Source organism: Palaemon carinicauda, unplaced genomic scaffold (assembly GCF_036898095.1).
Source record: "Palaemon carinicauda isolate YSFRI2023 unplaced genomic scaffold, ASM3689809v2 scaffold62, whole genome shotgun sequence".
Lineage (NCBI taxonomy): Eukaryota > Metazoa > Arthropoda > Malacostraca > Decapoda > Palaemonidae > Palaemon > Palaemon carinicauda.
The window spans coordinates 169,448-185,000 of record NW_027171894.1 but is presented as its reverse complement, the minus strand read 5'-3'; the positions used below and the strand labels follow the sequence as shown (position 1 = coordinate 185,000).

The 15,553-nt window shown below is 37.5% G+C and overlaps 1 protein-coding gene across 1 annotated transcript in view; it reads left to right on the top strand.

Annotated features, from left to right (window-relative positions):
* Nucleotides 1–15,272, top strand: part of LOC137637272 (neural cell adhesion molecule 2-like) — a 110,429-nt gene extending 95,157 nt beyond the window's left edge. The window contains exons 11-14 of the mRNA XM_068369525.1: nt 9,165–9,337; nt 10,190–10,319; nt 12,649–13,070; nt 14,679–15,272. Of these exons, the coding sequence (XP_068225626.1) occupies nt 9,165–9,337; nt 10,190–10,319; nt 12,649–13,070; nt 14,679–15,050 (1,097 nt within the window). The 3' untranslated portion in view covers nt 15,051–15,272. The remainder of the gene's footprint in view (nt 1–9,164; nt 9,338–10,189; nt 10,320–12,648; nt 13,071–14,678) is intronic.
* Nucleotides 15,273–15,553: the final 281 nt, after the last annotated feature.

The following is a 15,553-nucleotide window of genomic DNA, read 5'->3' as shown; positions in this document are numbered from 1 at the left end:
CTCATATACAGAAGAGGCCCTCAATAGATTTAACACTTTTTCTATTTACATTCCCCATCCACATTTCATCTATGAACGAGTGCTGAGTCAACAGATCTGGCTTCGATTTCTCGAATAACATCATCCTTGTTAACATTTACTTTAGATTTTCTCAAATGGTAAATTCAATCAGATATTTTCAACAGTCTGCATCTGATCATTCACGCACTCCTAACTTAGTTCAATCAATGAAGAACAATATCATTGGAACATGTTATATCACATCAGATATCCGTCTCCCTTGCACCAAATACAATACTTTAAAACTTTATTCAATCTTGTTAAGGGTTCTTTCTTTAAGAATATGCATGTCAGGCCTTTCCTCATTTGAATTACTTTTATCTCTTACCTATCCTTCGTTGTGTTGTCTTTTACTTTCTCAATCAAAAACATACCATGAACGCTCATTCCCATATCATTCATACAGTCAACCTACTTTCCTCCCTCCATTGTCTTTCAAGAAAGAACAAATATTGACATCGACCATTCCTTTAAAAATATCTCTCTGAGATGTGAACCTTACACGCCTTTATACCTTTTGTAAGCAACGATTTTTTTCAGACTAGATTCATGCATCGACACATTCTAAAGAATTTCTAGATTTTGTAATCTATCATGTTTACCCTTCTCGGAGTCATTCACTATATAGTTTCATCAAACTTATATGTCTTCAATATATGACATATATCCCCATACTGGTTACTTTCTCCCAAATAAACCTACCAACTATTTGGCCTTTCACTGTGATAATGTAACTTCAATAGATAATTGTAGCAATTCATTTTTTCGTCAATATTAAAAAAAAAATTAACTCAGTCTACTAATCCCTTCCAGAATATACTTTCATAAGGTTCCCTTCAATACCATTCAGCCCAAGCTAGTCAAAACTAGCATTTACTTTGAATCTTCCATTAAAGACTTTATTTACCTTTTTCCTTCGAATTAAGATATGAAATAAATATCTACCCCAGATCTTCATTTTATCATCATGCTGTTTCACTCCTATACCACAAGCATTCACTATAAAGATCTTTCTTCTGTAAGGCCACTATGGTTTACATCCAACCATAAAATCGTTACTGTACCGTTTAGTTTTCTTATTCCTTAACACCTTCCATCACACATTGGTCTTACAAGCTGATGGAACATCCAATACTATATTCTATGACATACTTGACATCATGAATTCCTCCCTCTCTCTCTCTCTCTCTCTCTCTCTCTCTCTCTCTCTCTCTCTCTCAGTTTACCAGAATACACAAGAGCAACTGTCTAAAGAATTTCATATATGAAACTATTCTAATTCGTCTTCATTCCCTCAATTTAAACATCTCTCTTTTGGCTCCTTGTTAACTTTGCTGTTCTTATTACATCGATTACATTAAACTTAATTTTTTCATCCTCTAGTATAAGACGACCTCCAAATTTCAGTAGCAAATTTTGAGACTTAAACATAGTCTCTTACACGGAAATGTACGATACGTTTATAAGAGCTCTCGCATTTCTCAGGAGGATACATAAACAGAGGTTTCAGCTTTAAATTCCCAGAAGCCTTGTCACACTGCCTGCTCAGACGGACACCGAATGTTTCATGTTTCTGTTGGAGGATATAACACAAAGTTTTCGAAGAAGAAATTTTAATTTTTCTCCTCTTGATATTTACATCAGAAGACTCTTGGATTTTACTTCTCACCAACATTTCATCGGAGGGTCTCATTTACACACACACACACACACACACACACACACACACACATATATATATATATATATATATATATATATATATATATATATACATATATATATATATATATATATATATATATATATACATATATATATATTTATACACACACACACACACACACACATATATATATATATATATATATATATATATATATATATATATATATATATATATATATATATATATAAAGAGAGAGAAAGAGAGGGGAGGACTAGATATAACGAGAGAGAGAGAGAGAGAGAGAGAGAGAGAGAGAGAGAGAGAGAGAGAGAGAGAGAGTGGGGGGAGGGGCAGTGGGATGTTTCCTTGCTTCTTCATAGAAATCGTATATGTTATCCATGATCACTTACTTTTATTCGTGAGAGTAGACGTACCTATGTAGTGAGCTGACTGTCTGTCTGTCTGTAAGATTGCCTTACCTTATGTAAGACACGGGCTCTTGCCTTAGGCAGCCCGTAAGGGAGTATTATTTGAAGTGAGGTACTATAGTTAAAGTATGGTGTCTTAAGGTAATAATATATGAAAGTGATGAATTGAGTGAGTCAAAGTTACTTTATATCTAATGTTTGGTTACGTTAAAATTAGATAGCCTAGGCTATTTAGTGTAAGGCAAAAAGTAGTGGAAGTTAAAGAGAACTACTAATCCTCATACAGCAGCCTGGGTTTCCCAGGTGGGGGTAATGGCTATACACCATACTTCCCACGGGCAGGAATTTGCAAGCAGATTCCTAGTCAATTAGCCCGTATAACTGAATGAGGGGCAGTGTCTCCCAGCTTCCACCACGCAAAGCAACAAGGGAACAAGGGTATGACTGGCGTGACAACGGAAAAGGGCCCGGTAGGGCGACTCCTTTTTAGGTCCACGAAAGGAAATTTGTTGATAGGCAGCGTCTATCGAGTAGAAGAGAAAGTTTTATAGCAGCAAGTCCCAGGGAAGTAGGAGATCGTGGGAATGAAAATAAAGTTATTTAGTCGGAGGCAGAAAGTGGGCATAAATTATCCCAAGAAAGCTTAAGTAGTAGGGAGAGGAGATAGATTGAGTGCTAGCTAAGAGTAAAGAGAGCTAGCAAAAAGTGAGAAAATAACAATAGTAGTAGAATTTACAATAAAGTTTGAATATCCATTGAAGGATCATGACAGTTAGAAGGATTGAGGGAAGTGATACTGGTGTGGGGGGTAATGTGTGTAGCTACAGGGAGGAAGAAAAGGGAAAACAGAGAAATCAAGAGCTGTTTCCAATGAGGGACACAGCCAAGAATTAACCGCTTTCCAGTCCTAGACTCCCACTGCGCTATGTTGTAGGGAAAAGAGGGGGAGGGCCCGATTCTGTACCGCGCTCGACCAGCTAGTACGAGAGAGGCCCCCAACCTCTTGTAGGTGTGCTTGTTTCAGGAAGGATCAGTGGGATACTATCCTTAGGGGATAGGGAAATAATTCAGGAGAATGGAGAATAGTCTTTTATATGAATAATGGGTTTGCAATTCCAACAGTGATATGAGTAAACAAGCTATGTTATGAGTATGGGTTTGCGTGTGCGAAAGGGATTAGAGTAGATGAGAACTAAGAGTAAGCTAAATGTTTATTTAAGTTATCTGGGAGGGGGATATGAGCATAGAAAGCCCGAGAGTGTGTTTGTATTATCTAATATGTGTTTAGTTACTTGTACAGCAGTGTAAGGAGGAGGGAGGTTTATGGATTGACGAAGAGGGAAGGTTTCAGTACAAGTTAATAGGTAGTGTTCTAATGGTTCAGTACCAGTGGGGAGATCACAATAGGGACAAAATCTATCTTCTATACTAATGATCTGCCAACTGCAAAGATAACCAAGGCGTAGTCTGAAAAGAATAGTTGTTAGTTGTCTACGAAGAGATTTAGGCATAGAATGGGGGATAATATTAGTTACCTCAGTATACCACTTAGCAGAGCGGGAACCATCAAGCAAAGACTGCCTAATTAAACTTTTCTTTTGAAGATGACAATAATTGGACATTAACTTTTTGATGTGTGAGAGAGAGGGTCTGCATGCTCTGCTTATAGTGGGATAGCTAAGGGCACTATTTGCAAGACGGTCAGCCTCATCATTTCCATGAATACCTACATGACTAGGTATCCAATTGAGGGTAACTTTTCTGTTCCTTTGAGCATGGGCTGTAGCCATAGTCTTTATGGTGCTGATTAAATGAATATTCTCTTTAAAGTTACGTTTTAGGATACTTTGTATAGCACCTTTTGAGTCGGTGTGGATAGTAGTATGACCATACTTATAAAGGGAATTCTCCAAGGCCTTTGCAATGGCATAGAGTTCTGCCTGTAAGATAGAAGCATGGTCAGAAAGCCTCCAAGCACTGGTAAAGGTATTGGAGAAGACAGCGGAGCCAGCAGCCGGTAAATTCATGTCCACAGACCCATCTGTGAAGTAAACATTAGCAGCACTGGTATCGGCAATGGAGGCCAGAGCTGCACTCTTAAGCTGTTGAGGAGTACATAAAGATTTGAATGCTGGAAGAACAGTATAATTAACATCAATTGGATTAGGGCTCCAAGGGGCTGGAGGGACATATTCTGGATGAAATTTATCATGCTTTACATCAAGTATGACTAACTGAATGTTGACATCTCTAATAGTTTGAATAAGTTTACCAATATAATGATCAGGGGGTTCTAGGTCTTCATGCAAATTTATGAATCTGTTAATTTTAGTTTTTAGAGGGGAATTCCTATTAACTTTTATGGTTTTAATAATTATACAGCAAACACGCATTTTTATTCTATCTGCAAGTGGTAACAGGTTGGTTTCCTGCCTGAGAAGGATAAGCCTTGTCCAAATAGGGGCACCAGTAATTAGTCTCATGGCATTATTTTGTATAACTTCTAGTGAAGATAATAGCCGTGAAGGGAGGGAAATGAGTACAGGGGAGGCATATTCAACCTGTGATCTTACAGCTTGCACATAGAATAATCTCAATAAATGGGAAGAGACTCCTTTTTTTAAAGTGGTAATTCTTTTCATTGCTGAAAAGCGAGAGATAACTTTTTGTCTAAGCAATTTAACCTGTGTGTGAGGGAGAAGTTTATAATTAATATTGACACCCAAGTAAATGAAATTTTGTACCCACTCTATGGGGTTGTTACCAATAAAAAGAGGGGGAGGAGGCTCAAAATACTTGATGGCCATAGCCTTAGTTTTAAGGGGGTTAATTTTCAAACCTAGTTCGTTACATTCATGGACTATTGCATTGAGAGCTCTTTGCATTTTTTGAGACTGATTATGTATACGAACAGAGTGTGGACATACAATGCAGATATCATCTGCATATATGAACATCTCTATTCCTTGAGGGAGTTCTATAAGCAATAAGTTTTCAACAAGAACATTAAATAGGAACGGGCTTAGAATACCCCCTTGTGGGGTGCCATTCTCCAAGGGGAGGAAAGGTGAGGTAGCACCTTGAAAAGTGACTCTTGCCTCACGACCCCGAGTGTACTCTTGAACCCAGGACAGCAGGTGACCTCTAACCCTCTTGCGAACAAGTGAGAAGAGAATAGCAGCCGAACTGGCCAGTTCAAAAGCCTTCTCAAGGTCCAGGAAGACTACTAGAGAGTGTGACTCATTAATGGTGGCCATAAGGTCTGTGATGCATTCATGAGTGCCAACACCATCAGTGAATGCATACAGTCTGTGGTGTAATTTGCCAATCTTCCATTTTAGTCGATTAAGGACCATACGTTCTGCAACCTTTTCCGTACAAGTGATAAGAGCTATAGGCCTATAGGCGTTTTCCTCTTTAGGTTTGGGAACAGGTTGAGTGTCCTGCTGCCTCCAGAGCCGAGGTCTAACCCTTTCAACATGAGTTTTGTTTACGAGTTGAAGGTATATCTCCTTTGCAGGGTCTCCCATGTGTGTTAGCATACTATACGTTATAAGATCTGTACCAGGGGCTGTATCTTTTGTTTTAGAAAGGGCAACATTAAGTTCATCCATGGTGTACAGTGCATCAGTATCATCTGATATGTTGCAAGCTGCAGTGATCATGTTCAACCTAATAGGGTAAAGGACCCTTTGTCTATGTCTGGCCTCAGGAGAGAGGTTATCAGACTTAGAGCGGTTGGCAAACTCTTGTGCCAGTCGTAGCGCCTGAGCTGGAGGATCTGGGTGAGACACCTTTATGGTTGATCTTTTACCAGAGACTTTGTTGAACCAGCCCCAAATCTTTTTCAAAGGAGTAGTGGCATTAATCTCGGCACACCAGTCATACCATTTTTCATTTTTAACCTCTGTAGCAACCTGTGCAGAATGATGTGTTACCGCAACAAGGTTTTGATATAGGGAATCAGTATTGTACCTGCGAAAAAGTTTTCTGATACGATTGAGACGCTTATTCATTGCCTTAATCCTGGGGTTGTAATACCAAGAGTCTTTATAGTTTTTAGTAAAGGGTTTTTTCATTGGCATAGAGGATGCGGCCGCCTCAGTTAACTGTTCACTGAATGTTAGAAGAAGGTTATCAGCGTCTTCCAGAGGTGCAGCAGAGTATCTATCAGCCCATGAAGTCATGTGCTGCTCAAAGAGATCCCATTTGGCGAAATCCGGATTCCATCTCCTAGGAGGAGGAGGTGGGTCAGGTAATTTATCCAACTGAAGAGAGAAACAAGTGCCAAAATGATCACTAGTAAGGACAGGATGCAGGTCCCAGGAGGAGTTGTTGCATATGTCTTGCGAGACAAACGTAAGATCCAGTCTTCCCCCAGCAATATGGGTAGGCATGTCAACATCATTGAGGAGTTTCACACCTGGAAAATCCTCAAGTAAAGAATAGAGATGCTCACCAGTAACATTGGTAGGGGAGGTAGACTTGAGGAAGGGGTGATGTCCATTAAAGTCACCTGAGAAAACAGTACTCTGAGTCTCAGCATCCGCAAAGAGTGGGGTAGCATCAATGTCTCTTGCAGGGCTTTTGTAGATATTGTGTATTGTCAGTGTAGTGTTTAAAAGGGTAATTTGTACACTAAGAGTCTCTGCTTCGTGGCAGTCAATATCTGTAATTCTTTGGGAAGGAATTGTGTTTTTTATTAATGTTAGTAAGCCACGACTAGTGTCAGTGTGGTGGGTTCTGTATATCTTGTAATTTGCAAATTTAAAGGAGGTGTGTTCCCTTAGTAATGTTTCCTGCAAGAGGATGACGTCCGGCCTCTGTACGGCTACCTGAGACTGCAGAATAGCGTACTTTAACCTAATTCCTAAAATGTTCCATTGTAACACATTGATATAGTTATTCACCTGTGGTTGAGGAGAGGAGGGTAAACTCACATCACTGTCGGAGTCTGAGAATTCTAAGTTGTGAGAGCATGAGTAAGCATCTCAATAACGAGCTTAAGAGCAGACTTAAATGTATCATCTACAACTAGGTTGGGGAAGAATTTTTGGATGAGAGTAATAATAGCAGGTTCTAGGAGAGCAGGTTGAAGGAAGAGGTTAAGGATAGCAGAGGAGGAAGATTGAGGAGCTGGAGAGAGAGTATTATGTTGTGGGAGGTGTGGGTAATGAAAGTTGGAAGTTGTATTTGTGGCAGGAGAGGTGGAATCATGAGATGTCGAGGGAAGGGGGATGTAGGTATCGTCTGAGGGCGTAGGAGGGTGTTGGTTTGGAACAGGATTTTGTTGAGGTTTAGAGGAAGGTGTAGGTCTGGAGGCTCTTGGTGATTTGGGTGGTCTTTGGGGTTGTGATTGGGAGGAAGGGGCAGAGGCTATAGACGGGGAAACAGTCTGTGAAGAAGGAGTTGTTTGTGTAATAGTAGAAGGATTGGTCGTTGGTGTGACAGAGGTCATTAGGGCAGCAGAGTAGGAGGGGTAAGTTTGGGGTGTAGGATTGGGTAAAGGATTGGCAGGTGTAATATGTTGTTGGGTTTGGGATGGTTGGTTAGGAGTTGAGTTGGTTGCAGTAGAGTTGGGAGGGAGTTGGCCCCTCCTCGCATATTCCCTCTTAAGTCTTTCCGGGCAACGTTTGTTCCACGAGTGATGTGCCAGCTTACAGTGAGGGCATCTTGGTTCAGTGGGTTCATCTGCCTTGTATTTAGTAAGGCAGATGGAAGTATCATGCCTCCTTGAACATATTCCACAGACAGGATGAGCAGCATGACAGTTATTCTTATGGTGCCCGTATTTCTGGCACTTGTGACAACGGAGGAGGGGAGGATTATAATCCTCTACTCTAAATTTACCCCACATACCTAAGTTAACTTGATTAGGGGGGGGGCCCAAAAAGGTACATTTAACTTTGTTTGATACACCACCTTCCCTGGGTGTGCATCTTTCAGCATGAATAATACCAGGATATTTAAGTAAACGGTCAGTGTCATATTTGTATGAATAACCGCAGACAATGTAAATTCTACGTTTTTGGGCTGGGTCTAATTTAACAAGAGTTTTAATTGAATTGAGTATATCTTCTGCTGCCTTGTCATGGGGAGAGAGGACCATGTCCCCATCCAAATTCGGTTTAACCGTGATATTGATGTTGGGGTATCTGTCCTCTATACCCATGACTTGAGCATAAGCACTATGTTGAGGTGTGCTGACTGCTTTAAACTTAAAGAGTGCAGTAGTAGAAGGGGAAGGTGTAGAAGGTCTCTTACCTTTATTCCTTTGTGCATGTATGAAGGGCTCAGGGTTGTCGTCAGGCTCTTCTGGTGTATCCTTTGAAGTAGTTTCCCTGTCATAAGAACGGGGAGAGGTGGTCCTTGAGGAAGTGATAGGTGTGTCCTCTTCTTGTTCATCATCAGAACTAGGAGGAGCAAGTTGGAGTGCGAAGTCTGTGCTGTCCAAGGAGGTTTGATTAGGCTTCTTAGCAGCTTGGTATCCAGGTGGAGGGGATGAGGAGGCGCCACGTTTCCTTTGAGGAGGAGGAGAAGGGTGAGAAAGGGCTTCAGATTCCATGTCTTCATCAGCAGATTCTGGTTCCTGGAGCTGGTCAGTGGTAGGGTTTGTGTTCTCCATTTCATGAAGAAGTTCCCTATAGTCGGGGTTGTGGATATCCTCACTTTCAGGGAGATTAACAGTGGGAACAGCTGGATCTACGTCTCCATCCATGAGTGATGACGTGAAATTTTGGTAGGAAAGTCCGTAGACTGATGTAATCTTAGGCTTCCGAAAAAAGGTATGAAAACCCTTAGAGTAAATCACTGACACTAGCGTAAATAACTAAGGAGCTACCAGCTCAGACGTCTTTCTGCTATGGAAGTTGCAGAGAGACTGAGTGAGCTGAGATAATTCTCTAAGATATGAGCACAATTATAATTCCCTTTTGAAAAAGGATGATCCAAAATATCCGAATACCTCATGGCCAAGTAAATCTCTCCCTCCGTTTTTGCTTCGTCAGAAAAGCCGGACCCCCTCACCAAGTGCATCGTCATTGAAAAAACTGGAACGTCCTTCCAAATAGACTGCCAAGCTGGAAACAGTCGGGGCCTCCGGCAAACTTTCCACCTGCAGGCTCGTGAAAAGCATAGTAAATACTCCAATAATGCCACTGCTTCCAAACCAAGTTTCTTGGTGAGTTGTTCACAAACCATTATTAATGTCTCTCTCTCTCTCTCTCTCTCTCTCTCTCTCTCTCTCTCTCTCTCTCTCTCTCTCTCTCTCTCTCTCTCTCTGACCTCAAAAATGCATGCTATCACAGCAACCTCGGTGGAACATCAATTTCCTTTTCTCCATTTCTAATCCTTTCAGACAAATCTTTCGTCAATGTAGAAACGTTTACGAAGACTCTTGTATGAATAACATTTAAATTCCTTCTTCTCATTCACAAAGGATTAATATTTCTTGTTCATTTGGGAGCTTTTGTAGTTGGTTAGGACAGTGTGGGTGTAAAATTTCAAAGGTTATGACTGAAAAACCACATTTTAAAAGGGAAACAAACATAAGAACACAACCTATCCAAAGATTCCCCACCTAACCTAACATATGAGCCCTATCCTGTCCTACGTACCTATTGCAGGGAAGGGGACTACGCCCCCAACGATCCCCCTTAGACTGACGTATTCTTAGCCTACCCAAGACTATGTTTCAACCCTGTGTTTGCTTTCCAACCGGCTTCACTACTAACAAGGTGACACTAAATCATAATATTTCGTAAATCGTAAAACTAGCTACATATTATCGTATTTCAGACCAAGATAAAAAAAAAAAAATTCTCCATAAAAAAAATCAATTTGATAGGTAATAAGAAAATTTACGTCTACCCCCAACTAACTACAGTGCATTCACACCTTTTTGGAGTAATGAAATGTCAGGGAACGATTTATTGAACAAATAAGAAACAACTTCTTTGACACTTTAACATTTCCTTGAAGATGCTCATGCTAATTTGAACTTTGATTTATTCTTATTGGTCCTTTCACACAGGTAAATGGCTTATCTCCCGGGACGACCTACGACCTTGTGCTCACAGCCATCAATCAAAAGGGCCTCAGCATTCCGCACCATATGACAGTTACAACACTTACGCCAAATGTTTCGGCCATACTAACGCAAGGTATCGTATAGTCGATTGAAACACTAACTATAGTCCATTTCTTTTATCGAGGCAGATTTGCACCGACTTGCAGCGGTGCCCTTTTAGCTCGGAAAATTTTCCTGATCGCTGATTGGTTAGAATTATCTCGTCCAATCAATCAGCGATCAGGAAACTTTTCCGAGCTAAAAGGGCACCGCTGCGAGTCGGTGCAAATCTGCATCGCTAAAAGAAATTGACTATAGTGGTACACTTTCTTTCATTGTAGTTTTACTTGGTGTTTTGAAACATATGATGTTATCGAGAAATGTTCAACATAATTGACTTATTGAAATACAGTGACGTATTTCACATACTATAACGTTTCCTAGTGACGAGGCCTTTTTACACACACACGCACACACATGCACACACATACACCGCCATTTTTCTGTATAAAAAGTGGCGGATGTTCCCGATATGAGTTGAGGAGGTTGGCAAAGGTTTATCAGCTGACTGTTGTTTCTCAATTTTAACCTAACGAGTAAATATTTCTCCTACCTCCATAAATAGTGATGACGTATTAGAATGATACTTTTAAAATCTTATTTATTTACTTATTCTTAGATGTTTACTCAATATAATAAGGACTAATGGATGAGTAACAGTCACGACAAAATAAATTTCAGTTATTGACTAGCAATGTGCAAAGAAAGCATGAAGTATAACTGTAAACCCATTACTTTTTAAACTATGCTTCTTATCATATACAAAAATCGATATAGATTCTTTATACATTCATGGGCTGGATATCTAACGCTAAAAGGATCATCTAATTGCAGTCATTAAACTAGAGAGGCTCTCAGTAGAGAGCATGCCTTCATCACGCCTGTCAGTCTTCTTTTGCTCTGGTCCTTGGGTCATACGTGATATGTCCACCAAGTTTCGTTGAAATTGGTTTCCTAATTTTTGCGTAATGTTGTTCACAAACCAAATATTAATACTGCTTTTATATTCAAAGTACAATTGCGTACTTGTACTTTAATGTACTGTACCCAAAATCTTATAGGTTTATCCATGGGTCCTACACAACAATACTACAAAGTTTGGTCAAAATGTGTATTGTAGTTTATGTGCAAAGTTGTTCACAAACAAACAGACAGGCGTGAATACAAGATTTTGGCGAAGGCAATAGAGTATAAATGCATTCAATCAAAGAACATTGAGTTGTGTGCGAGCAAACCGGACAACTTTTAGTTATGTAAAAGGGGAGAGGAAGTTGAGACAATTGAAGTAAACTTTAAAGTCTTTGCAAAATAATGGATTTTTGTCTGACCTATCAGGCCCCCTTCTGTATTTGGTATTACATAAGTGTGAATGCTTTTCTACATTTGCTGTTAATTACTCTAAATATCATTATACATATATATATATATATATATATATATATATATATATATATATATATATATATATATATGTGTGTGTGTGTGTGTGTGTGTGTGTGTGCATTTTTCTTTCAATGCTAGCTAATAAACAGTTTTTTAGCTATGTAAGGAAATATGGGGTCTGGGAGTGCCAGTCAATAGTCTCTCTATAACCTAACCCCTGCAAATGACGAGATCCTATATATATATATATATATATATATATATATATATATATATATATATATATATATATATATATATATACATATATATATACATATATATATTTATATATATATATATATATATATATATATATATATATATATATATATTTATATATACATAATGTAAACATATATATACATGTATATATATATATATATATATATATATATATATATATTTATATATATATATATATATATTTATATATACATAATGTAAACATATATATACATGTATATATATATATATATATATATATATACATATATATATATTTGTATATATATAGATACACATATATATTTGTATATATATATATATATATATGACGAGATCCTATATATATATATATATATATATATATATATATATATATATATATATATATATATATATATATACATATATATATACATATATATATTTATATATATATATATATATATATATATTTATATATACATAATGTAAACATATATATACATGTATATATATATATATATATATATATATATATATATATATACATATATATATATTTGTATTTATATAGATACACATATATATTTGTATATATATATATATATATATATATATATATATATATATATATATATATATATATGTGTGTGTGTGTGTGTGTGTGTGTGTGTGTGTGTGAGTGTATGCGTGTTTATGTATTTATAAACTCTACCACCTTCCCATGTTATCAGATGGCCCCTTGGAAGCGGAAGTACGTGAAGATGCTAAGCCTAAGGAAGCAGGATCAGTTGCAACAGAGGGCGATGAAGGAGGTGGAGGAGGCGGAGGAGGAAGTGAGGAGGAAAAGGACGAGAAAGGCGGAGAATTCACCATCACCTCAACGGACGTGAACAACTACGACTCGTCTTCCTCGCTGGAGGATTTGAGATATTCTCACCTCATTCAAACTGCCTTGGGATTAAGCGCTGGTCTCCTGTTCGTGATGTTCATCCTTCTCTTCCTCATCGTGTTCCGCAACTGTCACCGGCATCGCACCAGACAGACAGGGCCGTCCAGCACTGCGATGTCCATCAGTGATCAGACAAGAAGTGTCCTTAGCTCGCCTTTGGTATCGGCCAAACACTCGACAACCTGCAGTGAAAGGGAACTACAGGTAAGGCATAATATTAAGACTCAAGCAACGGGTAAGATTCAATCACCAAGATAACCATGATTTTCAAAAATTAATTATTTTGACACTTGTTGGGGTAATTTTCTTTTTATTTTAAGAAAACATTTTTATCTTGATAGATCTGCCTACTCTATAAACAAAGAGGGTTACCTGGATTATATAAGATCTTTTCATTGCTGTCACATATAAAACGAAAAGCTTCAATACCTTTAATCTCACCAGGTAAGACTCAATTGCTGGAAACGGTTTTCAGGTTGGAGACAATAACAGGTGAAATAATGGTATTCAACAAGGCTTAGTGAATGAAAAACTTTTTTTCTCTACATTAATGGTTAATATCTCTATATTAATGGTTCGGTTTCCTGAAGCACCCTTTCCAATGGCTTCTATCAAAGGCATCCCCTTAAGTGAATGGGAAACGGTCTCATTCAAATCTTTTTAATTTGCATTACACAATTTTATCGCCACGTACATTTCTTGGATTAGATTGTGTACTGAGAATGTACTGGGTAAGTGGTTGAGCCACTTAACTTCGTAATCAATCATGAATAAACACCATTTCGTCTCTAAGTTCCGAATAAACTAGTTAACAAGTAAATTGTCGTTTTCATTGAGTACATTTGAAGAATACATCATTGATGAAAGATAATTTTCTAACTTTCTGAGTTTTAACAATAGAATTCTTTCTCTAGATAAAATCTATTTACTTTTACATCGTGCTTAAAATTATCAAATAAAACATCAAAATAAAAACTTTAAAAAAGAACCCTCTCTGATTATTTCTATTGTTTATTTTTATTGATGATTAAATGTTATTCGAATTAAGTCACGCAAATAGATTCGAACTTATGCACTCTGGATGTTCACGGTAAACGGGAGATATCATACCAATTCAATCGGATATAAGGTGCTGCTACAATGTAAAAAAAAAAAAAAAAAAAAAAAAAAAAAAAAAAAAAAAAAAAAAAAAAAAAAGACAATAAGCATTGACATGTTAGTGCTCAAACTTTTACCCTTTATCTCAGAAATACTCTGTGCGAACTTCAGAACTTTATTATTCCAATACTTTCTTCATTCTATCCATACACCAATTTCTGCAAGTGACTAAGTGGATAGCATGATGAACTGAAATTCAGTACAATGGGGTCTCAGGTTAATCATACCGGATGAGAGAGTTTCCAAAGCTTAGAAGTAATTATAATTTTAATTTTAGTAGACTATATAGAAGTATTGTGTGGAATTACACTTTTGACATTAAATCATCTCCACATAATAAGAGGATTCGTCTCCGACTTGAAAATGGAATCCTTGCCGTTTAAGAAACATATTTATCAGAACACTAAAAAAACTTTTAAAGTAAGTAATATTCTTTTTTAGATCCATAAGTGATTTTACAAAATCGCTGCCATAAATATACTTAATCTAAACTTTATTACTTGCAGTTATGTATATAAACTTTAAGGAAAAACAACGTAACAGATTCATGTTCCACTCTCAAAAATGCTGAATTGACAAAGACGTTGAAAACCATTAGATAGATGAATAGACAGTTTTCAATCAAACCATCTCTCAAACTCTCATCTCTTCCAGGACATATCAAAATACAGTTCACTGCAGATGTCCCCTTCAGTGTTATCGAGAGTCGTCGACAACTCGCCAGACCCAGTCTCCACATTTGCCCCATCGCATAAAGAAGAGGAGACCTTTATCCAAGAAGTCCCTTTGCCACAACAGGAATCAATTGGATCGTTACCCAGTATAACGTTACATTCTCCAGGTTCCATACCCGACCTGCCGCTGACAAAGCATACGGTTGGGTTTACTGAAGTGACTAGAGAAATTACCCATCTTTTCCAATACCAAAGTGACTGTGACGCTCAGCAAGGGCTTCCTATACAGACTAGTGAACAAGAAATTGGATCAAGTTCTCCTTTGTTGTCAAAGCAAGAGAGCTCGGTTTAACAGCAGGAGAGACAAAAACTGTGTGAAACACTAATCAGGATATGATACTGAGAAAGGTTTCTGACAATCATTTTGATACGTAATTAAAGTACAAAGGAACTCTTTATAGAGTAGGAAGATTTTATACTGTTTGAAAAATACTCTCAAAGCCATAAAAGAAGAAAGATATCTATTAAACCCCTTTTAACTAGAGCATTTTTTACAAGAGTGAAAGGCACTCAAAAGCAGTCATCCTTTCCCTCTGAAATATATAACCATTTTTAATGACTTTCTGAGAGTATAATTATAAAAAAATATATATCATTTTACTGTTGAATAAATATTGTGCCTACATGTGTGATCTTATTTTCTTCCTCTTTATAAATGGAAGATAAGTTTTATGAACGAGATTTTCAACTTACTCTCAAAAGAAAAGAAAAAAAAAAGAAAAAATTACGCGGATCAGGAAACAGAATATCAACATTATTTAGGTAGGTTATCTTAAGAAGAGATACAATTCCTGA